This window comes from Anastrepha obliqua, chromosome 4, assembly GCF_027943255.1.
Source record: "Anastrepha obliqua isolate idAnaObli1 chromosome 4, idAnaObli1_1.0, whole genome shotgun sequence".
Classification (NCBI taxonomy): domain Eukaryota; kingdom Metazoa; phylum Arthropoda; class Insecta; order Diptera; family Tephritidae; genus Anastrepha; species Anastrepha obliqua.
In genome coordinates, this window is record NC_072895.1 from 95,020,942 (window position 1) to 95,048,120 (window position 27,179).

A 27,179-nucleotide genomic window follows, 5' to 3' on the forward strand; every position below is an offset into this window, starting at 1 on the left:
CTGATGAGCTTGCCAGGAAGGGTTCGACTGAATTGGTGTCAGCGGTCTACACCCGATCACGGGCATTCCCCTGACTGTTGTTAAAGGGGGAGAGTACAAAAACTCATTTCTCAGAAAAGCGCACAGTAAAATGAACGCAGAGCGCAGAAAGTTCTGGAGGCTCCACGCCATTCACTTTGCAAACTCGTAGCTGTGTTTAGGGTAGCTGAGTTGGACGATCGGCACTCACGCAAAAAAGCTAGGTTTACCATTTAATCCCCAAAGCAGAAGTTGTGAGAGGGAGACTGTTGAGTATTTTCTTTGGAAATGTCCGGGTTTGGCAGCTAAACGATTAAGGTCACTGGGTACTCCTTTCTTCGACAGCCTGGTTGGCTGTAGATATCTGTCCGTCGGAGATCTCAAAATGGTATCAAAACGGTGCCATTTCACCTGCCCACACCATAACTTTGTTCTACCCGTAATGTAATTTCCGAATTATAAGATCGCTTTTCAGTTGCAATCACAAAGCGAAATTTTTTAGTGCTATTTCAAAAAAAAAAAAACTAAGAAACGTGTATGCGTAGTTGGGAGTGCGCTTTGAATTGAATCAAAAGTTCCGCCATGTGAGCAGATCGTTAGGAATTTTATTGTAGCGTAGAGTAGATAGATTTTCCTTACTGTCTAAAGGGTGTCACATCTTAACTCCATAACTGCAAACATCAAGAAACCGCAACCGATTGTATGTAGTGCAAGCCACATACAAGACCAGCGGAGCTCAAGGCAAATGAAGAAAAGACGAAATACATGACACAATCCTTTCATGATAGTCAAACAAGGATGCATCCACGACCGTATTCAAGCAGCTAACAGAGTATACTTTGGCAATATCAGTCTTATGAAGTCAAGTGCCGATGTTGAATGTCAACCACACCTAAACGTCAACGACACCGTTGGACTTCTTTCTTTGGGGTTATTCGAAAGAGAAGGTGTACGTCGATAAGCCGGCAACAATTCAAGAGCTACAGGATGAGATAATTCGGCATATTAACGGTATAGAACCTCAATTATGCCTCAGCGACATCAAAAATTTGGACCATCGGATGGAGGTGTGCCGCCGAGGTCGGGGCGGCCATTTGGCCAATATTTTGTTCTATACGTAATTGAGCTATACCAATATTATCATAATAAAGAGAAATGATAATAATTTTCTAGAAAAATTGTATTTTATTCAAAATCAATGCCGGCCATCAAAACTTAACCACCCTTTAGATAAGGAACTCTTTGCATTTGGTGGTCTTTGGAGGTGTGCCGCCGAGACCGCGGCGGCCATTTGGCCGATATTTTTTTGCATACGTAATTGAGCCATATCAATATTATCATAATAAAGAGAAATGACAATAATTTCTTAAAAAAATTGTATTTCATTCAAATCAACACCGGCCCTTGAAACTCAACCACGCTTTATAATAAGACCTCACCTGCGGCTCTTAGACATGGGTCTTTAAAGTTAATGACGTCAATCTACTGATGCGATTTAAAAGACAAATTCTCTGAAAAATATTCGGCCCTATACGTACATACCGCATACGGTATAACCACAAGCTCAGTGTCTTAATCGGAGGACGAAATGTAACTTGATTTAAGTCGCAAAGATTACGGTGGTATGGGCACGTCCTTGAAGCGAAAGAGTAATCAAAAAAGTTTTTGAAACAAATTCTGAAGGAGAAGACGACATACATAAGATGAGAATCTCACAACATAGAGCGAAAGCGGGCTTTCGAGAAGAATGGAGACGTATTGCAGAGGAGGCAATGGTCCGCCACGGACTGTAATGCCAACATGATGATGATGGTTAGCATTCGGTAGTGCAGGGCCTCGAAATTTCGGGCATGAAACACCAAGTGATAGAAGAAGCTTTTTTCTAATGGCGGTTGTCCCTCGGCAGGCAATGGCAAAGCGCCAAGTGCATTTCTGCCATGAAAAAATGTATTTCTGCTCCATAGAAAAAATATCTGCCGTTCGGAGTCAGCTTGACACTGTAGACACACAATAAATATGTAGAAGGAGGAGCTCGGCCAAACACCAAAAAGTATTATTATTTTTATAAATTATTTTTTCAAAAAAATAAAGAAATAATTTTTATTTTTGTAAAATTATTAACACAATAAAATCGCATTACCAACACATTTGCAACTACTATTTATACACCTACAGTTATACACATTGCAATTAAATGAAAACACTAATTAAAAAATACATTGCACCATTTTTTTTGTTTTTTTTTTTGTAATATTTTAAGCCGGCTTGCGGCAACGTCCTGCAGCAAAGATGCGTCCATTGCTGCAGGCATATCCATGCACTTGCAACAACACCAATATAATGAAAGTAATCCAACGAAAGCTGTTAAGCCAATGTGAACGATTATGTTTTTTGTTGTCTTTCGGATTTTTGTTACTTCTGCTGCTGCAGTTTAATCTGCGGTCGGGCATGTTGTTGAGTGGAGTAGGAAAACGGCTACCGCGTCGATGGTAAAGATGATCTTATTAAGGTTGAGCTGGAGCTCTGATTGTGTGGCTACACACACTTATCTGCGAAATAAATATCTTAAGGGGACAGTTACCTGTAAAATTAAAAAAAAAAAAAAATTCATAAAATGTTAATATAATCCTTTAAGAATAAGTAAAAAAAAGAAATTTAGAACGTGAATTTAAGTATTTCTTATATTATAGAACGTCAACCGTGACGACTCTATTCTTTGAGTTCGAGCGCTGGGAGAGGTTTAGTTACGTTGTATTCAAACTTTAGACGCATTTTTCCCAAAATTATTTTTTTCGAATTGGCGTACACGATAACTCGAAAAGTTATTGACCGATCTCACTTAAAATTTTGCACACATCTCTTTATGATATTACTGTCTATGTGAATTTACAATTTCGAAAAATAATTTTTTCAAAGCAAAAATAGTAGGAAAATTCGCCCCAAAAATCATTTTTTTCCGCGAATTTTTTTTTCATTTATTGTTAGTTCATATAGAAATTATGACATTAATAAACAAACAAATTTTTGGTTTTTTGTATTCATTTGACGCCGATGTTACAATGCCCGCCGATTGAGAAGCCCCGCTGCGACCTTCCTGGAAGAATTGAGTGTACATCCGCCATTTTAAATGATTGAAATAAACAAAAACTTTTTGTATATTATTTTAATGTATAAATAAACTGTATCCCAATTAAAAAAAAAAATTTTGACCTCTTCATTTTAAATAATTTTAATGAAAATCAGGGAAAATATGGCCGTTTACTGGTATCTGTCCCCTTAAGCAGCAATTTTTAACGATGTTATTTTTCTTAAATTAAATTTTTTGTTTTTTTTTTTTGCTTTTCACCTAACACTTGCCACTTTGCGCTTCGTTCTGCAACTAATTGCTGCCTTTAGTTTTCACTTTTCTTTTAACTGCCTTCCGGTCGCATGTAAGCCGTCAGCCATTGTCCATCGTGGGCGAACACCCCTTTGCTAACTGTACTTATGATTAGCAAGTGTTTGACAAAACGCTTAATTAATTAGAATTTCCACTTAAACACGCTTAAGCTTACAAGCTATTCCATCCCAAGAGAGCTATAAACCAGTAAAGGATGTACCCACTAACTAACGGTGGGGCAATAAAACAGAATAAAGAAGTAATAATTCACTATGAAGTAGAAATGCAAAAATAGTTAGGTTCTATGCTAACAACAAAAAAAATGCAATTTATGAAATAAGTCGTAAAATGGCACGCAGTTCAAGGGAAATATGCTTCATATGCGGCAGTCAGTGGTTGCAGATTTACTTGAGCTGAAGAAAATAGTTTTAGTTCAAGATAAGTCAAAATAAATACGTAATGAATCAGTACAGCGATTTTAAGAGTTAAGAATACGGAAATTCAAAAATGTGGCATGAATCCAGAGGCCGCAAGAAAATACTATCGAACTTCCCTCTTGTGGCAAGGCATGTCCAGAAGAAATTTTTGTGCGTCGGCTTTCCATAAGGTAGTAGCCCGGTGTGACGAGTTCAAAAAATCGATATTTTTTTTACATTTTTCGGAAGAAAAACATCTTAAAAATATACTATAAAAATTTCAGACAGAAATTTTAATTATTTTTAAAGTTGTAGCTAAAATAAGAGAGCGCGCTGTAGTGGCTATGAAAGCGTGTGACACGCCAGCAGCAGCTGTTGTCGAAACTTTAAACGCGTTTTTCTCAATGCCATGTTTTCGAAATTTCGGGGAATCACTGACTCAAAACTATTCAACCGATTTGGCTAAAAATTTAACCCGTTATTCTAGACACACATATATAGATCCCGGACCTTTAAAACATTTAATTTTTTAATAATAAACTATTTAATTTAAACAATTTATGAAGAAAAAGGATTACATTTTGAAAACTTTTCTCACAAGTCCGAAAGGTTCGGGACCTAAAATAAAGTCTACAGAATAATAATCTCTTTAAATTTTTTATTTCAGATGACTTTGGAAGGCTGTGTGTTTCCCCGAACCAACTCATCTTTTTTTAAGGACTCCACTTTGACGTCAAAAATTTTAAACAAATTAATATAAAATTAACTTTAAAACAATTTTTTTATATACTTCAAAACACCAATAAAAACATGTAAAAACCTAAAAACGATCGCATTTTATTTTCTTTTTAAAAAAGATTCATGAAAAAACGTCAAAATTTCGGTCGTTACACCGGACTACTACCATAATAGCCTTCAAGTTGATGCTGCCCAGGCTTTTGATAGAGTCTGCCATTCAACCTTAATCTCCAAACTAATAAGTTTTCGGTTTCACTATATTTTCCTAAAATGGATTAAGTAGTACGTCTTCAATCGTGAATGTATAGTTGTTGTCGATAATGTATCTTCTATCACTCTGATATGGGTTCTCGGTCACAGGAACATAAGGGGTAATGAATGAATGTCCGGGGCTAGCTAGGGCACGACTCCGCTCCTTCGGTAAGCCTTTCTTACAGCAAATTAAGGAAATCTCAGGCATCGAGATGAAGGATTTGCTGTTATACTTGGTCCTCACGAAATGGATCTGACTTGGAAACACAAAAAAAAAAAACGAAAGACCACATCATCACACGAGTCAGTGGTAGTAAAACGGTGCTGATCACTAATTAGGATTATTTCAGTGGAAATATTCAACCACTCCAACAACAGCAACAACAAGCCTGTTTGACACATACAATCTCTAATCAAACCTCAACAACGTCGTGGATGATGTGATATGAATCTCCTTCAGTTAAATATTAAAAAATGCTCTCTTGTATCACTTTTTAAGTCAAGGCAATGAATCTCCACCTCATATTTTATAACGAACTCCTAATGAAACAACTGATTTAGCAGTAATCCTTGACTCCACTTTTCAGTTTCTTAGTCATTTGAATTTTGTCATTGCCAAATCGTTGTCTACACTTGCCTGCATTCAGCGTTTTGCTCCCAATTTTAGGGATCCTTACATTTTGAAGTCACTATTTACTTCACTCGTACGATCCAAACTGGAGTATACCGTTTTTATCTCGAGGCCATATCATCAGTGCCACATCAATAGACTTGAACGCTTTCAAACGAAATTTCTCCGTTTTGCACTCAGATCTTTGAACTTCACTTAAAATCGTTACAAAAGTCCAAGAAGTATACTTTCACTCTTTTTTGTGATATTAGAAATGGAACAGTTGGCTCGCCTTTACTCTTAGAGCGCGTTGATTTTCTCATACCTTCGGAGTAACGATTTAGTCTTTCTGGAGCGGGTTTTTTTGTTTTTTTGTTTTTGTTTTTGGCGGTGAGGTTAGGTTAAAAATGCCTTCTCATCATATAGTAACCGTCGCTACTACATATGTGGTGATTCCACTAAAAATATCCCTCCTCTTCTCTTGGATTTTTCCCTCCACCCCGGGACTGCTTCCGCATTGCTTCGAGGTAGAGAGCCCAGACGGCGTCCTAAGAAGGGCACTTACTTACTGTCTTCAGCATAACTTTTCATTTCGCGCTTCTTTTTTCGGATAATATCCCCCACAAAATTTGCGACGGCATTCCATTTTTCTTCGTCTATCATCATTTTCTCGATAATTTCTTCAGGTGTAAATACACCAATAGCTCGTTGCAGACCTGTTCTCTCTACGTTCCACCTCTCGCATTTAAAGAAGGTGTGCTCCGCATCATCATACTCAGTATCTCCATATATGCAGTTTGGTTGGCTCACTTTTCCCATTCGCCACAAATACTTGCGAAAGGACCCATGTTCGGACAAAACTATGTGAAGTAATAGTTAGTTAACCTCACCGTGCTTTCCTTCTACCCGCTTTCTTAGATCGGGTATTAGTCTCGCTGTCCATCTACCATACCGTTCAGAGTTCCATCTTGCCTGTCAAAGTGTGAGCGTTTGAGCTCTATTATCGGAGAAGTATGGTATTGGGATTCCTGTGTTTTTTGCCTCCCATCTCCGTTTGCGCTCTTCTGCTAGAATATCTATAGGGCTGGTTCCGCTGATAACTAACACCGCTGCTTCAGATACTGTTCTGTATGACGAAGCCACTCTGAGAGCGCAGGTGCGTTGCCTTAGCGAATCTGCCCATATTTCGCATCCGTATAAGAGAATCGAGTTCGTCGTGTCCATTAAAAGTTTTCGCTTGTTCTGCGTTGGACCTCCAAGGTTTGCCATGAGCTTACTTAACATGCCGCTTACTTTGGCAGCTCTTGTGGCAGCATGGTTTATGTGCGCTCAGTAAGTTAGCCTTGTGTGTAATTGCACTCCTAGGTACTTGACCACTCTTTTTGTCGATAGAGTGGCATCGCGTACTTGTATGTCTACTTCTTATGGGATACCTCTGTTCGTTAAAAGGATTAGCTCTGTTTTCTCTGTAGCCAGCTTTAATCCATGGTCTTCTAGCCATGTTTGAACTCGGATCATCACCTGATTTAACTTCCTTTTGGCTTCGTCAGTGTTTCGGGCAATTATTACAGCTGCAATGTCATCTGCGTATCCCACTAAATGCACATCCTCAGGCATCTCTATGCGAAGGATGTCATCGTAGCTTATATTCCAGAGTTCAGGTCCGAGTATTAATCCTTGGGCCGCACCTGCTGTTATTTGTTTAGTCTTACACCCTTCTCGCGTTTCGTATAAGAGCACGCGATTGGTTAGATAGCTACGAATAATATTCAATATTTTATTCGGGATCTTGAATTTTACCTTTAAAGCTTCAATTACGTCGTCCCAACTTAAACTGTTGAAAGCATTTCTGATATCCAGTGTGGCTAGTAATACTAAGCGTTTGGAGTATCGATTACCTGCCTGGGCATGTTCTACGCTAGCTATTACATTTTGGATGGCTCCTAAGGTAGACCTGCCACTTCTAAAACCATGCTGCCTGTCAGGGAGGCCGCCACTGTTCTCTAAGGCTTCGCTAAGCCTATGTTTTATCAGTTTCTCAAAGAGTTTTCCTGCGATATCCAGCATACATAACGGTCTATAGGCGGACGCTAATGTTGGGTCTCCCTTTCCCTTACTGATTAGTACTAGTTTTTGTTTTTTCCATATTTCTGGAAAAATTCCCTCTTTTAGGCATGCGTTGTACTACACATGTTTAGCAGCAAAAGAGGGCGTTCGATTGCCAATAGTTTCAATATTTCTGCAACTATGCCATCAGGTCCTGGCGCTTTAATGCATTTCATTGCTTTTACAGCGGGTTAGAACTGTTTATGTGACGAAAGCACCTTTGATTAGAACGTTGAATGAATTTAAAGAGATTTCAAATTCTTTGGGTTTTGATTTATCTCTCTCTAAATATAAGTTCAAATTATCTCTTAATGAATTTTTCAAGTAATAACGAAAAATGTATATAAAATCACAGTTAGTTCTATTTGGTCTGTCAGAAATGTTGTATTTCTAGATTTAGATTATAAATAAATTAATGAAAAGTTTGTTTATTAACCCTAGACAGACATTCTTCGTCGTTTCGACGACGCTCGATTGCATTTAACTGATTATCATAATTTCCGTTCACTGTTTTTCTTTAATTTTTCGTACAGCTTTAGTAGTTCCTGAGCTTTAGTTGTGAGCGTACGTTCATCTGTGGTAGTTGCATGTAAGTACCGTTTTAAAAAATTTGCGTCGTCGAAACGACGAAGAATGTCTTTTGTGTGGCTTTTGCAATAAAATAATATAGGTTGGCAAAAAAGTCTTGCGGTATTTCCGCAAGCTTGTCTTTGCAAGCGCGTAGTTCTAGTTGTATTCGTCGCATCGGTTCACGCTACAGCTTTTTGGAAAGCCCTTTTCACGTGCTAACACGTGTTTGATTAATTGTTGTTTGCTTTTAGTCGTTCGTGAGTTATAGCGTTGCAAACATGGAGCAAAATAATGAGAAAATACGGCATATTTTACAGTACTACTACGATAAAGGCAAAAATGCATCTCATACTGCCAATAAAATTTGTGCAGTTTATGGACCCGATACAGTTTCCATTTCCACCGCACAACGATGGTTTCAACGTTTTCGTTCTGGTGCAGAGGTGATCGAAGATGCGCCACGGTCCGAAAGGCCTGTCGTCGAAAATTGCGATAAAATCGCTGAATTGATCGAAAGAGACCGGCATAGTAGCAGCCGTAGCATCGGCCAAGAGCTGGGCATGAGTCATCAAACCGTTATAAACCATTTGAAGAAGCTTGGATTCAAAAAGAAGCTCGATGTATGGGTGCCACACGACTTGACGCAAAAAAACATTTTTGCCCGTATGGATGCATGCGAATCGCTGCTGAATCGCAACAAAATCGACCCGTTTTTGAAGTGGATGGTGACTGGCGATGAAAAGTGGGTCACTTACGACAACCTGAAGCGCAAACGGTCGTGGTCGAAAAGCGGTGAAGCTGCCCAGACGATGGCCAAGCCTGGATTGACGGCCAGGAAGGTTCTTCTGTGTGTTTGGTGGGATTGGCAGGGAATCATTCACTATGAGCTGTTCCCCTATGGCCAAACGCTCAATTCGGACCTGTACTGCCAACAACTGGACCGCTTGAATGCAGCACTCATGCAGAAGAGGTCATCTTTGATCAACAGAGGCCGAATTGTCTTCCATCAGGACAACGCCAGGCCACACACATCTTTGGTGACGCGCCAGAAGCTCCGGGAGCTCGGATGGGAGGTTCTTTTGCATCCACCGTATAGTCCGGATCTCGCACCAAGTGATTACCACCTATTTCTGACCATGGCGAACGAGCTTGGTAGTCGGAAGTTGTCCTCAAGAGAGTCCTGTGAAAATTGGCTCTCCGAGTTTTTTGACAATAGGGAAGTGAGCTTCTATAAGAAGGGCATTATGAAGTTGGCATCTCGTTGGGAACTCGTCATCGAACAAAACGGCGCATATTTGACTTAAATCGCATTATTATAACCAATTTTATGAACAATTGAAAATTCAGTAAAAATACCGCAAGACTTTTTTGAAAACCTTATATATCGCTTTTAGGATTTTTTTTGTCTTAAAAGCTTTTATATAATTCAATTCGACATGACAAGACAAGCCTTTTTAAATGCCGAGGAAATTGAAAAGTTTCTTGCCGAAGACGATGACTTAATAGATTCGGATCAAGATGATTATGCCATTGGCGAGCTTGAGACAGACTTGGGAGAGCTAAGCTGAAGAGGTTTCTGCAGACGAAGACGATATCGCGTTGAATGTGTTGCTTGAAAAGCCTGATACAATTACTTTTTCAAAAACCATACTACGTGGGAAAAACCGTCATAAGTGGTCAACGCAAAAAGCTACGTCTCATAGATATGGACAAAATATTGTACGAGTACATCAAGTACGTGGTCCTACTCGCTTGTGAAAAAATATTGTGGATCCACTACTGATTAAAGACTTATAAAACAGATTTTTGTTTCTAGTTTTAAGCATAAAATTTAATTTGATTAATATTACTTTTTTGTTGAAGTTTGTCAGAGCTATCAGCAAAAAAAAAAAATTTTTATTGAAAATAAATCTTTTTAATTTTAAGTTTTACATTATATTAAAATAAATAAATGAGCATTACAACTATTAAATAAATATTCAGAGTAAAATACTGCATTTATATTTTATTCTTTTTGGGTGTAGGTGCAATCTGAAGAAAGCTTAAAAAGAGTTGTCGTCGTTTCGACGAAGAATGTCTTTAGTGTACTAAAAATATGAATGTCCTTCTAGGGTTAAAAACTGCCAATGAGACGCGAGTTATGTATAGGCCTTGGTTAATAACAGAGCTACTGTTATTAACATGACAATAACACAATACTAATGTTAAACAAATGTTAAACAATATAAACGATGTTAAATGTTAAGAAGTGAAATGTTAAGAACTGTTAATGGAAAAACAATGTTAGGGAACCCAAATTAAACAGTTCTAGTAACAACAAATAAACAAATAGTAAAAAGGAATGTTGGATAAAAAAATACCATTGCAACTGAGCTTTTAGGTGGCGTGATGCTTTTGTTTAACTGTTTAACTTTGTTTGTTTAACTCCATCGTTTTTATGCTCTTTAGACAGAATTTCCCATGCCATGGGAGTTTCGGTGCACTTTTTGCTGTTCATCTCCGTGCACATTGAACCACAATAAAGAGAAAGGAAACAGTTGCTGATGCAGCTACTGTCATACAAATCACACTACGCACTTCGGTAAGAAAAATGATGAAATGGACAGGTAGTCACTTTAAAGAGATTCTGAATTTGTATCAATTTATCGGGTGTTCCTGTAGCTGCACAAGAACTATCGATTTCGATAACTATGGTTCGAAAGCTGAGACTGGCAAACTGTGTGGACATTTCTGTTCAGTTTGACGTGCCAACATCATAAATTGTTTAGCGCTAGAACAAAGCTTCCAAATTGTGGAAATTTACTTTGAAAAAATAAATCTGCTCGCGAAGTTCAAAGAGCACTGGCGGCACTATCGGTCCTTGTTTGTTTCGAAATAAGGAAGGAGCTGCCGTTGCGATGAATGGTGAGCACGCTATCTAGCCATGCTGAATGAATTTTTATTTCCAAAAATTAATCAGCTAAACATCGAAGACATTTGGTTCTAAAAAGATGAAGATGAGGCCACTTGCCATTCAGAGCGCTTAACAATCGATTTATTAGAATACTCAAGCCACCATTGACGCAACACGGCCAGATTTATGGGGAAAAGTAGTCAGAAGTTGGACTGATCGAATCAACCGCCGCGGCGGACATATGCCGGAAATCATATAAATAAAAATAAATGGTATTAAATTATCTACCAGCTGTGTAAGCGATTAGACATAAATTAATTTAACCTACGGAACTTAATAACCTCAAAATAACCTTAGCTTGATAAGTTACGATTTTGGGTAAATTGAGAGCAATGTGAGAATTAGGCTTGCCAGATGTTTATTTTTACACCTGCAATCATCACCTACGTCATGTTTACCTATACATTTACACACACATATACATGCATGGCTGAAAATAATTATTGAAATGACTTTATTTGATGTGGCATCATAATCGGTCAATCATGAAACAGCTGAAAAAAATATAAAAAAATAAAAAATAAATGTCAACGAAGTGACAAATGTAAAATAAATATAAGCCAATGCTTACATAAAATCAATGGTACTCATATTACCGTCATCGTTTTGTAATTTACATTATTTTCATTGTAATTTTATTTTATTTTATTTCAATTTTTTTTTTTTTCAAATAGTCACTCATCTCCACTGTAGGTAATTAATTTTTTTTTTTTACCGTTTTCAATTACAAAATTTCCCACCTTTTGCATTCCCGCACTATTCTGCCTCACTATAAACTAAAAATAAGTAAAATAAATAGATTCGATTGTGATTAGAAAATAATTTCAAAGCTTAGCGTGCAAGCTAAATACTTCGGAATCGCTTATCTCAGTGCTAAAGTGACAGTTGAAGGGAGAGTATCGCGATGCGCGATTTACCGCGGCAGCTACAACGAGTTTGAAAGAGTTAATTTACGAGCACGCAGAGAGAAAGGCAAAGCATAAGTACTACAAAATAAAACAACGACACAACCAAAAGAAATAATACGAAAAATAAACAAACAACACAACTACTAATATATATAAAGATTTCATATGCATGCATGCATGCATACATACACACATAACTGAAAAAGAGCAGAAATATCAATTTAACAAAAAAAGTTCCCTCTGCCGCAACTACAAAGATGCTGTCATCGACGAAATTTACACCGTTGTTGTTGTTGTTAGTTGCTGCACTGTCAACTCGCAGCGCTGCATTCCAGCTCCGAGAGGCGTATGAGACTACAACAGTAACAGTAGATGAAGAATCAACGCTGACGCCGACGCCGCCGCCGACGCCAACGATGGCAAAAACAACCAAGAAGGCAGTGCAGAGCAGCGCGCCGACTCAACAGCAAATTGCAGATTATGCTAAAAGTGGTAATTATGAAGCGGAAGTGATCGAAGCTTTTTTCAGGTTTTCCCCCATAAAAGTTTCAGTTTCAAAAGTCGCGTTTGAAAAAATTGAAACACATCGCGTTTGTGAATTTTGATGCGGAAGCGGCAAAGAAAATCAAAAAAGAAATTTTTTTATAAATAAATGTTCTTCAAATTTTACTTTTTTCAGCATTTTTCATTTGCTTATTTTAAAATATCTTTTCTTAAAAAAAATCTCGTTTTAAATTAATAAGTTTCGAATGCTTTCGTGTTAAATTAAATTAAATTTGTGTTATATGGACGTGATAATCTAAAATACGATTATTAAATTTTTTTTTAAGTTTCAAAACATTGGAAATATTTTTTTTTATTTTAAATTTCGCTATTTAAAATTTCGTATATTAATACAAAAATATTCCGAATTTTTAATTTTTTTAATTTTTTTGCGTTTTTTTCTAATTTTCTCTGGTTTTCTTTTTTAGCATTTCCGAACATCTTAACCTTAAAACTTTCAGTTTTTAAACACTCGATTCTTCAAAAATAATAATAACAATTGCTCGCTTGATAATTTAACGTTTCTGTGTGTCTTATTTTAGCCAATTGTTTTAAAGCGAAAGTAATATTTTTAAAGAGGACGATTTAAAGTAATATATTTTAATTTTTTTTAAGTTGGAAATATTTATTTAAATTATTTTAATTTTCTCTTTGACTAATTTTTAAATAAAAAAACACAATTTTTAATTCTTCAATTTTTTTTCTTTGAATTTCTTCAAAAACAGTTTTGTCTCAAATAAAAATTTTTAATTCTTCATTTTTTTCTTTGAATTTCTTCAAAAACAGTTTTGTATGAAATAAAAATGTTTAATACTTTAATTTTTTTATTCTTTGAATTTCTTCAAAAACAGCTTTGTCTTAAATAAAAATTTTTAATTCTTTAATTTTTTTTTCTTTGAATTTCTTCAAAAACAATTTTGTCTTAAATAAAAATTTTTAATTCTTCAAATTTTTTTTCTTTGAATTTCTTCAAAAAAAGTTTTGTCTTAAATAAAAGTTTTTAGTTCTTCAAATTTTTTTCTTTGAATTTCTTCAAAAACAGTTTTGTATTAAATAAAAATATTTTAATTCTTCATTTTTTTCTTTGCATTTCGTCAAAATCAGTTTTATATTAAATACAAATTTTTTAATTCTTCATTTTTTTTCTTTTTGTCTTAAATAAAATTTTTTTAATTCTTCAATTTTTTTCTTCGCTTTTCTTCGAACACCATTTTGTTTTAATATTTGTTCAATTAAAAAACAAAAATACTTTTTGAAATTTTCTTTAATTTTTCGCCTTAAATTTTTTAGTTTACAGCATTCGCCACTTTTATAAAATTCAACATTTCTTGGCTTAAAATATTATCACATTTTAGTTTTTTCTCTTTCATCGGGCAAGGTACTGAAAACTTTTAAAATTAAACAAAAATTTATATGTACATACATACGTACTCTTTAAATTAATTTTTTTGTTTGTTTTTTTTTAACTTTTACATTTAATTAACATTAAATGAAAGGTTCATAATTTTTATTTTTATTATGTTTCGGACCTTTTTAAAACTTGATTTTTTTTTTTTAATTTTTTAACATTTTTAAAATTAAAAAATTTATATAATAAAAGTTCAATTTTTTCTTAATTTCTTTCAAATTTTCAGTCCTAAGTCCTCAATAAAAAGCGAAATTACTGTAGCAGATTAAAAATGTAATTTTTTGCTTGTCTTCTTTTAGTAAAAATATTCTTCCCTTCAAATGACAACTCAGAGGAGGAGAGCATATTCGACATTTATGGTCTGAAAACTACACCACCGCCGAATGAAAATAAAATCCAAACTGGCTACAAGCTGCATACTACTACAGAAGCAACGGTGATTGAGACTACAACGGCCAGCGCGATAGCATTCAAGGCAGGCAATTCAACGAGTAATGCCACGCTCACATCTGTTGACGATCGTTTGGGGATTTTGAATTTGGCGCCACACTGTCCGGAGGGCCATGTAATAGTGAATCAGCGTTGCCATAAGTCGGCTTGATGTGGAAATATAAATATGCGCATGGCTTTTCTAAAGGGCGCAGTTTTTTAATATTTTATATATTTTGTAGAAATCGGGAAAAGCTATTTCAAAAAAAAATCTGCTTAAGATCATTGATGTTTTTATAAGCAAAAATTCACTCTGTATATTTTTACAATTTTTTCTATATCTAAAAAGTATCAAAAGTGCTGCTTTATTTTTTAATAAAAAATTGAAAATTAATATTACGCAAATAGATTTTTTAAACTAAGTCACTAAGCATACATAATTTGAAGTGAGAGACTACTAAGAATTGGAAAGCAATTCCTCACACTAACTTCCTGCAACGTCGGCCCACATAAATATAACCCGGCGCACAAAATGCTGGCGTCTCCAGCAGCGCAAAACGATTTCGCAACGTCACCACTGTAACATCACCACTGGGTTTAGCAGCTCGATCCAATTGTTGTTGGTCAAGTTCTTGAGTTTTTGAGCTCTGCATTACAATTTCGATTGGTCGTTCTTTGCCAAAGTTGGGCGGTGAGTTGCTCGAATCGGAAATGTTGACTAAACGGCTGTTGAAAAAGTTGTTGGTGGCTGAAAAGATTTTAAGTTTTAAATTAAAAATGGAAGGAAAAATAATTTACTCAAATTTATTTTTACTTGTTTCATATATTTAAAATTGCAATTTTACAAAAATTTTCTTGTGGAACATAAGACTTTCTTCTTTCTTCCTCTGAAATAAATCTTGGAAAAAATTGCTGAAAAGCAAAGATGTAGGAATACTCAGACTGTGACTAGGAAAACTGCTTTGGGTAAGAAGTTCAAAGTAAGAATTTTCGATTGAGAATTTCGGATCTACGAGTTTCCTTAACTTCAGATGTGTAAATTGATAAGAAGACCGCTCAAAGACAGATGAGCGAACGAGATCAGATATACGAGCCCGGTGTGATTTAGGCTGAGGTGCTAGTTGACCTGACCTCGGAAAAGATCTCACAGTAACCGTTTCTTTTAAACTAATCTGTGACACTATTCAGTATCTGCCAGAAAAAATATGTACCTTAGATTGGTTATCTCTTCAGCAGAGGAGACAACATTAAGCCATTAAGTACTATCGACAGTAGCCCGCTTACTAGTTACCTAACTAGTCGCAATTGACTTGGTTTTGATATGCAAGTATGTTGCCGGCTTTGCCTTGAGGATGGGCGAAAGAAGACTTAAACGCTTCAACTCATATATAGACGAATCCAAAAGGACGAATCATCTAGGAATACGTCGTCTTCTTTCAGTATCCATTGTTGAAGCTGAAGGTTCGTTGGCCAACCAGTGTAAGGAACATATTACGGAAATACAAAATACATTTAAAGTCCCAGTGTCAATGTCCCTTCTCATATTCGAATTCAGTTATAAAGCCAGTTAATTCATTCCAAGTTGTTTTTCTTATCGGCTGACAGCTACTCGATAAACAAAATCGATCAGTCTCAGCCTTTAACCGACGGTTCTAGTTAGAGCTAACTTTTCTGGCTACTCTTTGTCTTATTGTCTTTTGTCGCTGATACCTAGAGCATTTCAAACATTTTTTCAGAAATTTTATTTGGTCGCGTTATTTTTCTCCACTATTGGGTCGAGTGTCTAATTGCTGAGATAGCAAATAATATAATTTTAATGAAGATTATGAAGAAATAGATTTTGGTTGGCCGCGCTTGACGTTGGCGCTGCCGCTCGCATTTGTTTTGACGATGGCATCCACCAGCCGGACAAAAGCAGTTTCCCAGGTGTTTTTCAGAAGTTTTGGTTTCAACACCAAAATAATACTTCATTGTTGTTGTTGTAACAGCATAAACATTCCCCATACATATACGGGGAGTGCTGCTGAAGTGATAATCCCTGGCCGAATGTAAATCCGGCTTGTTCCGGTTACGTAGAACCAACTGTCGTGAGAACGAGAACGGTTCACTACTCAGGATTGGTTTAGATTTTCGATTAATTGATTTTATAAGAGTTTAAAGAAAAGTTATGTTGATGCCGTTACTTGTCGGTTAATTCACGTTTCACTGTTGCACTTTTCTTTCGAGTGAAGATTTATAATTTTTATTACACGAAGTTTATTTTATTGTTTGTGTGTTTTATGATTTTTATTACACTTTGGTTTTATTTTGATTTATTTAATTTTGCTAAAAATATAAAATTATTTTTTTATATTAGGTGTGCAACTAAGTTTTCGCTGTTTTTTTGATGAAAATACAACTTTATTCTGAAAAAAATTGTTACAAGTGAATCATTGAAAGTATTGCCCATCGCTGGCTATTACTTTTCCCCATCTTTCTGGTAGTTCTCGTATACCGTCGCAGTAAAACCGTTCATCTTTTAAGGCTATCCACGGATCAAGCCATTTTCTGATGTCTTCATTTGAATGGAACTCCTGGTCAGCTAGCCCATGTGCCATTGATCGAAACAGGTGATAAGCGAAAGGCGCAATATCTGAAGAATATGCCGGGTGGCGTAGGATTTCTCATTTCAGTGTTCCCAGGTTGGTTTTAACAGGTTTGGCAACGTGAGGCCGAGCGTTCTCATGCTGTAGAATCACTTTTTCATGCCTCTCCGCGTATTGCGGCAGCTTCTCGCGCAGTGCTCGGCTTAATCGCATCAATTCAAGTCGATACCGATCCTCAGTGATGGTTTTGCTTGGTATTTACAGTTCATAATATATGACACCCAGTTGGTCCCACCAAATACATAGCATAACCTTCGCAGCGTGAATATTCGGGCGAGGCGCCTACGTAGAAGCATGACCGAGCAGTCCCCATGACTTTCTTTTCTTTGAATTGCTGTAATGCATTCATTTTTCTTCACCCGTCACGTTGCGACCAAGAAACCCTTCCATTTTTGCCGCTGGAGCTGTTGTTCACAGACGAAAAAACGACGTTCAACATTCCTTGGTTTCAACTCTTAAGGAACCCAAGTTCCGTGTTTCTGAACCATTCCCAAAGTACGCATTCGCAACGCAAGCTCTTCTTGCGTTTGACATGGATCCTCATTGAGCAATGCCTCCATTTCAGCGTCTTTGAAGGTTTTTGGCCTTCCTTCACGCGGACGGGGCGGTCGTCAACATTGAAATCACCATCTTTGAAGTGACGGAACCAATTTCGGCACGTTGTTTCACTTAAAAAAGCATCTCCATAAACTCTCGATGCGCTTCAGCCACCGTTTCTTCGAATGAAAGAGGAAAATCAACACTTCCCGCAAATGACGATTATTCGGCACAAAATCAGACATTTTCACAAAACCAAAAGTATATGGCACCAAAACAAAATCACCAATGTGTCGAAGCAGTTTGTTTACCATATATTTAAGAAGGGGGAGGGGGGGGGGGGGGTAGGGTCACAAAATCGCACTCTACCTCGAATGCGGAGCATCGATAATTTCTCAGAGTAATTTTTCAAACGCGTTTTTCCCGAAACGACTTCTTAAAAGTCGGTGCCAATCACAACTCCGAAACTATTCAACCGATTCTTTTCAAATTTGGCACACGTTTTCTAAATGAAAAATACCTCCCCCCTACACTGTTTTTTTTATTTTTTTTTTTTAAGGTTGTTTTTCACTTACAAATATGGCGAAATTTTTCGCCAAAAATGCTCGTTTTACGTTTTTTTGCCACCAAAACTACAATAATGAAAAAAAAAAAATTTATTAATGTAGGGGGGAGCATTACGTCATACTTTAACTGAAAAATTCGACTTTTTTAGTTTCAGATGATTCTACGACGAATGCCGATTGGCACCGCAGAGCACCTCTCGAAAAACATATCTCCAAAAAAACTCTGTCATGGGCTTATTTGTCAATATTTTATATTATTATTAATATTTTTTAAAAACTTATTGAAAAGATGTACAATAACATGCAACTGATTTTATTAAAGTATCTTAAGGCATATTTCTATAAAAAATTCAAAAAAAAAGTGTTTTTTTTAGCGCTAAATTTTTTTACATATCTTTCTATTTTTATTTTTATTTCATTTTATTTTTTTTTTATATATTATTTTATATTTTTTATTTGTCTTTTATTTAATAAACATTTCATATTTTTCGTGAGTTTAGTTAAAATATTTTTCCATAATCCAAAATTTGTTTAATCATTTGTGTAGTTTATGCTTTTTATTTTGCTTAGTATTTTTTAATTTATTTTATTTTACTTTATTTCAATTTTTTTATACATATTTTTTTTTTTTTTTTATTTTATTTTATTTTATTTTATTTTTTTTTTTTTATTGCATCCCAAAAAAGGAGGGTTTTACATTAATTGGCGACAGCTTAGCTGCAAGCCAATAATTTATAACAGGTACAAAATATTACAATTAAATATTTATGTAAATATTATACAAAATAGTTAACAAATTTACTCACAAGAAAAACGTTTACTGCAAAAAGTTTCGGACTATATGACAAGAATTGAGTAAAGCTGCTTTCTGCATGTCGAAAATTAAATATTCTGGGAGTTGGAGAGTTTTCACGTTGTCTGCTAAGTTTTTATGCACTAGTCCGTGGGCTGAGATGATAATTGGTAGTATGTGCACCTTCCTTAGCTTCCACTGGCGTTTGACATCAATGCCTAAGTCAGAATATTTGGATATTTTTTCTGCATATGTTTTTTGCATGTTTCTGTTTAGAGGAACAGCAATATCAACTATATAACCAGTCGCTTGAGATTTATCAATAAGGAAAATATCTGGTCTATTGTGGTCTCTTGTGGCATTTGTTAAAATTGTTCGGTCGTAATATAGAAGGTAGTTGGAGTCTTCTTGAACAGGTTCTGGGGTGTATCTGAAGTACGGTATTTTGCTTGGATTGAAGTTGTACATCTGCGTCAGTTTTAGATGGATTATTTTCGCGATGTCATTATGTCGCTTCAGGTACATAGAGTTTGCCAGTGTGGTGCATCCCGCTAGCACGTGGTCTAATGTCTCACTTCGACTATTGCATCTTCGGCATTTGTCTGCAGCGGCATTTGGATCTCGCATTACGTATTTAATGTAATTTCTCGTTGGAATCACACCATCTTGTATGGCGAAAATGGTACCCTCCGTTTCGGCAAATATCGACCTGTTAGTAAGCCATAAGTGCGACAATTTTTGGTCGACATGTGGGCTCAGCAAGTCTTTTCGATATACGCCGTGGATAGCCATTTCAGACCATCTTTGGATTTTTTCATCTATTGTGGTTGTGTTCTTGATTTCGTAGGGTTGATTCATCCGAAGTGGGGTATAATTATCATCCGCAGCACTTGCAGCCTTGTGGAGCTCGGATTGGGAACACTTATGTTGGAAATATGCTCTTATGTTCAAGATAAGTTTGTCATGCAGTGCTCCAACATCAATCTGTCCTCTGCCTCCCGCTTTTCTAGGTAGCATCATTCGAACGACAGAGCTTTTTGGGTGACGTGACTTGTATTTAGTCATAATTGTGCGTATTATTCGTTGTAGATTTTCTATTTCAGTAGATGACCATTTTACAATTCCGAAGCTATACGATACCACCGGGACGACAAATGAATTAATGGCGTGGATTTGGTTTTTCCCATTAAGTTGGGTTTTACAGATAGCGTGAAGGCGCCTTTTAAATTCTGCTATCAGTTTTTTCCTCATTTGCATCGTATTTATACTGCTGCTTTGCATGACTCCAAGGTACTTGTATACCTCTCCTGCCTCCATTTCTGCTATGTCGAGTCCGCTACTTTCCGCGGTTACATGTCGAGAAACCACTTTACCTTTAACTATTGTGATCTTTCGGCATTTATCAAGTCCAATAGGCATTTTAATGTCATTGGAGAAGGTTTCGACACATCTCAAAAGCTTATCTAGATGTTTGGAATTGCTGGCGTAGAGTTTCAAATCATCTACGTAAAAAAGATGGCTCAGTCGGAATCTTTCAGACTGTCCGTGTTTTAATACAAACCCATGTCCCGTCTCATTCAGGATGTGACTTAAGGGGTTCATGCTGAGAACAAACCAGAGCGGACTCAACGAGTCACCTTGAAAGATACCATTTCGAATGTTTATTTCGGTTGTGTATTGAGAGCTTTCCGGGCCAGGTATTTTTATTCTTGTCCTCCAGCGTTGCATAACTTTTTCTAGAAAGAGTATGATATTGGAATTGAAGTTGTAAATACGAAGTACTTCAATAAGCCAGGAGTGTGGAACCGAATCGAATGCTTTCATCCAGTCAATATAAGCTGCATAGAGGTTTCTGTTCTTCTGTTTAGATTGCCCAAGGACAACTTGATCTATAATCAGTTGCTCTTTACAACCTTGTGATGCACGTATACATCCTTTCTGCTCTTCTGCAATCAGATTATGTGTTTCGATATGCTCATAAAAGATGTTAGTTATGCACGACGTAAGTATTTTGTAAATAACTGGCAGACAGGTGATGGGCCTGAATTTTGAAGGGTCGTTGACTTCATCACATTTTGGAATCATATATGTCGTACCAAGCGTTGCAAAATTTGACAATTCTTCTTCGCCGGTTATTATCTTGGTGAAGAGGGCTGCAAGTTTGTCGTGTATACATGTAAGCTTTTTGAACCAGTAAGCATGCAAGTTGTCGCAGCCTGGAGTTTTCCAATTGTGGAGCCTTCGAGCAACTTTCGCAACCTCTTCAGGTGTTACGGCTGAGAAACCAAGTATTGGGATACTAGAGTACTTTTCTCTCACTTCTGCTATCCAGCTTGCCGAGGTGTTGTATTTCTGAGGTTTGGACCAAATAGACGACCAGTATGATTTAAATTCATCCATTGATGCCTGTCGCGTCTGCCTTTGAACGTTCGTGGTTTGTTTTAATTGTCGTAAAAATAGCTTTTGATTGCTTTCAAACATACGATTATGTTGCTTGCGTTTCATAGACATGCTATATTTTTCTCTTCTGGTGGTTAGCGTTCTTAATTTTTGCTTGAGCGTATCGAGCGTACGCTTGGGCATTTCTTCATTATTTTCGAACTTCGAGTGAGTATTAAAGTTTTTACATATTTTGAGGACTTGGCGTTTCAATCGTCCGGAGGTGTTTCCACCTACCAATGCTGTTATTTTTCCTATTTTTCGGCGGTGCTCTTCAATGTTCTTATCGAGTCTTATCAACCACTTCGGTTTATTACTCTTGTCAGTTGATCTGGAGTGTTTTGGCTTCTGATTGTGTTGATTGTTCTCAAAATGTTTGTTAGTGATTATTTCAGATATAGTTTTAGCAACGCAGTATATGACTATTATAAGTTCTTCGAGACTAATCTCTTCGTTCAGTGTTTCCGGTAATACAACAGCGTTGTAATAGTCAACTAATTTTCCGAGTTTTCTAGAGGTGTTTAGTTTCGGCAAGTGCGGCAGACTCATCACAGGCATTCCCCTATATTTCGCATAATTTTCTTGAAAACTATTATATGCACTTTCAAAATCTATTGACTCTGCATTGTCGTTGACGGGCTCAATAATTAAAGGGACATTCCCTTCGTTCTCTGCATCCATACTACCATCCTGTGGTGTGTTGTTTGTTTGCTCAGGGCTTGCTGGGGCTCCAGAGTTGCTACCGAGCTCTCTCGCCACTTCCTGGGTAATTTCTTCTCTTCTTGCTTATTTTATTTTATTTTATTTTATTTTATTTTATTTTATTTTATTTTATTTTATTTTATTTTATTTTATTTTATTTTATTTTATTTTATTTTATTTTATTTTATTTTATTTTATTTTATTTTATTTTATTTTATTTTATTTTATTTTATTTTATTTTATTTTATTTTATTTTATTTTATTTTATTTTATTTTATTTTATTTTATTTGAGCTTAATCCATCTCGGCTATTGCCGGAGATTACACATCCCGGATAAAATTTTCAAGGGATTGTGCTCTGGTGGAGCGTAGTCCAAGTTCTACGCCCATGCGATTGCTATTGCTTAAATATTTAAAAATCTACGAACTATTGCACATGTGTCCAGTATGGTCGACTTCTGCATGTCTTCTAAGAGGTGTTGGCAGTCATACTTTTTCAAGTTTTTTATTAAATGCTTAGGCACTAATCCAGTGGACGATATAATTATTGGAATTATATTCACTTCCCTCGCTTTGTACATCTGTTTCAGTTCTATGGCCAAAGGTGCATACTTCGATACTTTGGTGGAGTATGTGCTTTGGATGTTGCGATTAAGGGGCACCGCTATATCGATTACTTCGATTGTTTTATTTATCTTGTCGAACAAGATGATGTCAGGTTTGTTGGCAGCTGCGGTTTGATCTGTGGAAATAAATCTGTCCCAGTACAGTTTAAAATTTGCATTGTCCAATATTGCCTTTGGTTCATATTTAAAATACAAGACTTCTGCTTGTAAGAGACCGTGTTTTATCGCAAGTTGTTGGTGGAGGATCTTTGCTATATTGTTATGTCTCATGACATATTCACGGGGTGCAAGTACGCTACATCCAGCAATTACATGGTCGATTGTTTCGCCGTAAATGCCGCACCTTCGGCATCTATCTTCTATTGCCTCGCCATGTATCGACCTTCGGAAATTCCTTGTTGGAATAACTCGGTCTTGGATAGCGATTGCGAAACCTTCTGTTTCAGAAAATAGCTTTCCTTTTTTCAACCATAAATTGGATGATTGTGCGTCTATCCATTCCATTTCGAGATCATTTTATTTTATTTTATTTTATTTTATTTTATTTTATTTTATTTTATTTTATTTTATTAAAATTACTATAGTACTTAAAATGTAACTTTTTGTTTGTCTTGTTTTAGTAAAAATTTTCTTCCCTTCAACTGACGCCTCAGACGAGGGGAGCAAATTCGATATTTATGGTCTGAAAACTACAATAAAATCCAAACTGGCGACAAACAGAATACTACTTCAGTTTTATTTTATATTACCTTACTTAATAATTTTTTTTGTTTTTTAATTTAAAAAAATTTTTTTTAATATTTCTACTTTATATTTTTTTATTATATTTTTTCTCTTCTTTTTAATATTTTTTATGTTTTTTTATTTATCCTTTCTTTAATTAAATTTAATTTTTTTCATGCATTTACTTAAAATATTTGTCCATAACTCACCTCTTTCCACTTCACTGGGCGCAGCGGCTGTTCGCTGATCAAAACTCATCTCCAACATAAATGCAAGCAACAACAAAATTGTAAACATTTTATTTGTTGATAATTTCAATGAAAACATTTCTTTAAGTGCTCTGTAATGTAATTTTTTGTTTAATTATATTGATTTCGGTTGATTTTTGTGTATATGTATGCACGTGCGTATGTATTTGTTTCAGCGCTTTGTTTTGATTTATTGTCTCTTTTGAATAAGCAAACAACTCTGAGGCTCAATGCTCTTTAGTCATGTCGCTGACAGAGTTCTTTTGCGGCTATTTGCGAACTGATCGAAACGAGATGAGTTGTACTTCTGTAAATAGTGAAGTATGTCTTCTGCCCGAGCGCTATCAGCAAGCGTAAAGTATATATGTAGTTGGTTGGCGATTCGATTACTTTGCGCTTTGAGTAAAAAAATTATTTGCGTAAGGTGATAATTGTTTGTGTCAGAGCGAAGGCGCAGTAAATAAAGCGACAGTGGGCAGCGCAGTTGCTGATTGCGGGAACCTCCAGGAAATGATTTCAAATTCATTAAGTAAGCCACTGTAAAAAATTTGTATTTTTATCTTTTAATGTTAGAAAGCATTTATGAGAAATGTATGCAAACCAAGAGAGGAATCAAAATTCTAGAATTTCAAGAAGAATTTTATTGTAGTTGCCGCAAAACTACTTCTGTTTATTTTTTTCGCGGTCAAAGTAGAAAATGTTTGAAAGTAGATATCTATTTTTATATAACAACTTTGCTTTTAATATCTATTCAGAATAAATTGGTTTTTAAGAAATTGGGTGAAGTTCAATCGAAGTGGAAATTAAAATACCAAAATCCATTCATACAGATATTTTTTGTATAATATTTAGTATTTTTGCAAGCAATTAAGGCAACTTTTCGTGGAGTTATATGAAGTTATATGTTCTAATTGTGGAACAACAACACGACACACACCACAAATAAGGGGAGTAGCTCGTAGCTAAACACCCAGTAAAGGGTACGAAAAAAGAATAAAATACGGAAAATAATAAAAATTATTATTACGGAAATTAATAAATGTTATTAATAATAAAGCAAAGAAGCTTTTTAAAGCACTTTTTAAAAATCAATATATCAAATTTTTTAAAGAAAACCCTCAAATGTTTTAACGGTCAACAAACAAATGCAGGAATTTTGTGAAAAATCATTTGCCTTAAATATTTCCAGAAAACAAAAGGAAAAGAAAATTTTCAGAAAAGATAAGAAAAATTTCAAAAACTTTTAAAAAGTCAATATTGCAATTTTTTTTAGGAAAAGCTTCAAATTATAATTGTCAGGAACAAAGCACAAAAATATTGTGAAAAATAATTTTCTTTAAAAGTTTTCAGAAGATAAAATTTTGAGAGGGGATAAGAAAAAATTCAGGAACTTCTATGTCAACTTCAATTTTTATATTTAAATGCAAAACTTAACACAGTTTTAAGTTTATATTTAAAAAAGTTATGAAATAATTTTTTTCGCATTTAAATATTTTTTTATTAATCTTCAGTAAAGAAATGAAATTTATGTATGTTTTTTGCGTTTTTTACTATTTGAAATTAAAAACAAAAAAACAAAAAAAATTATAAAAACTTGAAATTTTAGGAAACATAAATTTTTATTTTCAACCTTATCTTACCTTCAAATATTAAAAAAACATTTCTACTAAATTTTGGAAAATTAAATGAAAATTAAACAAAAACACAAAACCAAAAAAAAAAATGTTCAAACATTTTTTTGGGAAATCAAATGAAAATTCAACAAAAAAACAAGCCTTAATCGAGAGCAAGCGCAGAAAATTTGTGAAAAATCAGTTCCCTTAAACATTTCCAGAAGAAGAAAAGATAAATTTCCGTAAAGATAAGAAAAATTTCAGAAACTGCTATGCCAGTTTCAATTTTCAAAAAAATATTTGAGTGCAAGACTTGACACATTTTTTAATTTATTCCAAAGAAGTTTTGAATTAGAAAATAATTTGTTTAAAAAAAATTTTTTATTAATCTTCAGTAAAGAAGTTAAATTTTATTTATTTTTTTTAGAGTTTTGTGCTATTTGAAATTAAAAAAAAATTATAAAAACTTGAAATTTAAAAATTTTTTTTTTTAATTTTAAACTTACCTTACCTTCAAATATTACAAAAACAAAATTCTACAAAATTTTGCGAAATTAAATGAAAATTCAACAAAAAAACAAGCCTTAAATTTCCAAAATTTTTTTGGAAAATGAAACGAAAATTTTACAAAAAACCAAGCCTTAAATTTCCAAAATTTTTTTGGAAAATGACATGAAAATTTGACAAAAAAATTGCCTTAATTATCAAGAATAAGCGCAGAAATTTTGTGAAAAATCAGTTTCATTAAACATTTCCAGAAGATAAAAGGAAACGATACATTTCAGAAAGGATAAGAAAAATTTCAGAAACTCCTATGTCAGTTTCAATTTTTAAAATATGTGAGTGCAAACCTTAACACATTTTTCAATTTATTTCAAAATAATTTTGAATATGGAATTTTTTTTTTTTTCACATTTAAAAATTGTTTGAAGTGAAACTTCTTTTGAAGTGAAATTTCTTAGGCGTCGATGGGCGAACGAGAACGGAGAGTAAAATTTCAAGGCCATGCAACGTTTTGGGCATTTTCGTTCCACGATAGAGAAACAAGATGTAACGTAGAGGAAAAGGAGAGAGAGAGACCTGTACCTTATATATAGCTGAGATACACTTTACACTATTTTTCCTGAGTTTTTCCTTGCGGTTGCTAATTTCTAGTGAGAAATAACACTGCCTACTTTTTGGCGCTTGTTTGTTGATGCAAACTTGTAGGAAATATATTTTTGGTGCCTACCTTTTGGCGTTATATTTCCTTAGTGCCTACTGTTTGGGGCGTGTTTTTTTGTGCCTTCTCTTTGACGCTTATTTCCCTTTCCTGGCTAGTGCTTGAGGGTACTATAAAGTGCTATCCATTCCGGCGTCGGATTTATCGGTATTGTCTTGCGGTAATTTGTGCCGTTGCTACGGTCCTGCAATCGCTGCGTTTGTGCGGATGATAAACGCTCGGAGTAGCGGGTGTTGTTGCCACGGTTTGTGTCCGGCGTTTACCTATACCTGTCGACCCTTTTCCGTTTTTTGTAAATGTTACCTATTTGTATTCTCTACGAATGTTGTGAATTTATTTAGATATATATTATATTCTCCCTGTCTCCCTCTCTCTCTCATTCTCTCTCAGGTCTATCCCTCTTTCTTTGTCTGCCTTAGAAGTTTCACTTTTGTTATGTGTACTATGCTACACGCACTTTTTTATTTAGTGTTTTCCTAAAAAAAAAATTAATAAGCGAAATCAGAATTTAAAAAAAAATTAGATTTAAAATTTAAACTTTTTTATTAAATATTTTTAATGGCAACTTTACCTTATCTTAAAATATAAAAAAAATCAAGAAATACGTCTTTTAACAAAGCAAATTAATTTTTCTAAAAATGTTTGGAAAACCAAAGTCAAATTAAAATTAAAAGCAAAACAGATGCCTTAATTATCAAGAAAAAGTACAGAAATTTTATCTAAAATATTTCAAAA

The 27,179-nt window shown here is 35.0% G+C and overlaps 2 protein-coding genes across 2 annotated transcripts; one reads left to right on the forward strand and one right to left on the reverse strand.

Moving 5' to 3' along the window:
• Window positions 1–11,927: 11,927 nt before the first annotated feature.
• Window positions 11,928–14,716, forward strand: LOC129245854 (uncharacterized). Its single transcript, XM_054884277.1, has 2 exons — window positions 11,928–12,442; window positions 14,201–14,716. Exons 1-2 carry the CDS (start codon window positions 12,208–12,210, stop codon window positions 14,500–14,502), a joined length of 537 nt encoding a protein of 178 aa, XP_054740252.1. The 5' UTR covers window positions 11,928–12,207; the 3' UTR covers window positions 14,503–14,716.
• Window positions 14,717–14,809: 93 nt separating this feature from the next.
• Window positions 14,810–23,868, reverse strand: LOC129244290 (uncharacterized). Its single transcript, XM_054881906.1, has 2 exons — window positions 23,571–23,868; window positions 14,810–15,078 (listed from the first exon to the last, which is right to left on the reverse strand). The coding sequence occupies exons 1-2, from the start codon at window positions 23,686–23,688 to the stop codon at window positions 14,810–14,812; spliced, it is 387 nt and encodes a 128-aa protein (XP_054737881.1). The 5' UTR covers window positions 23,689–23,868.
• Between the last annotated feature and the right edge of the window lie 3,311 nt (window positions 23,869–27,179).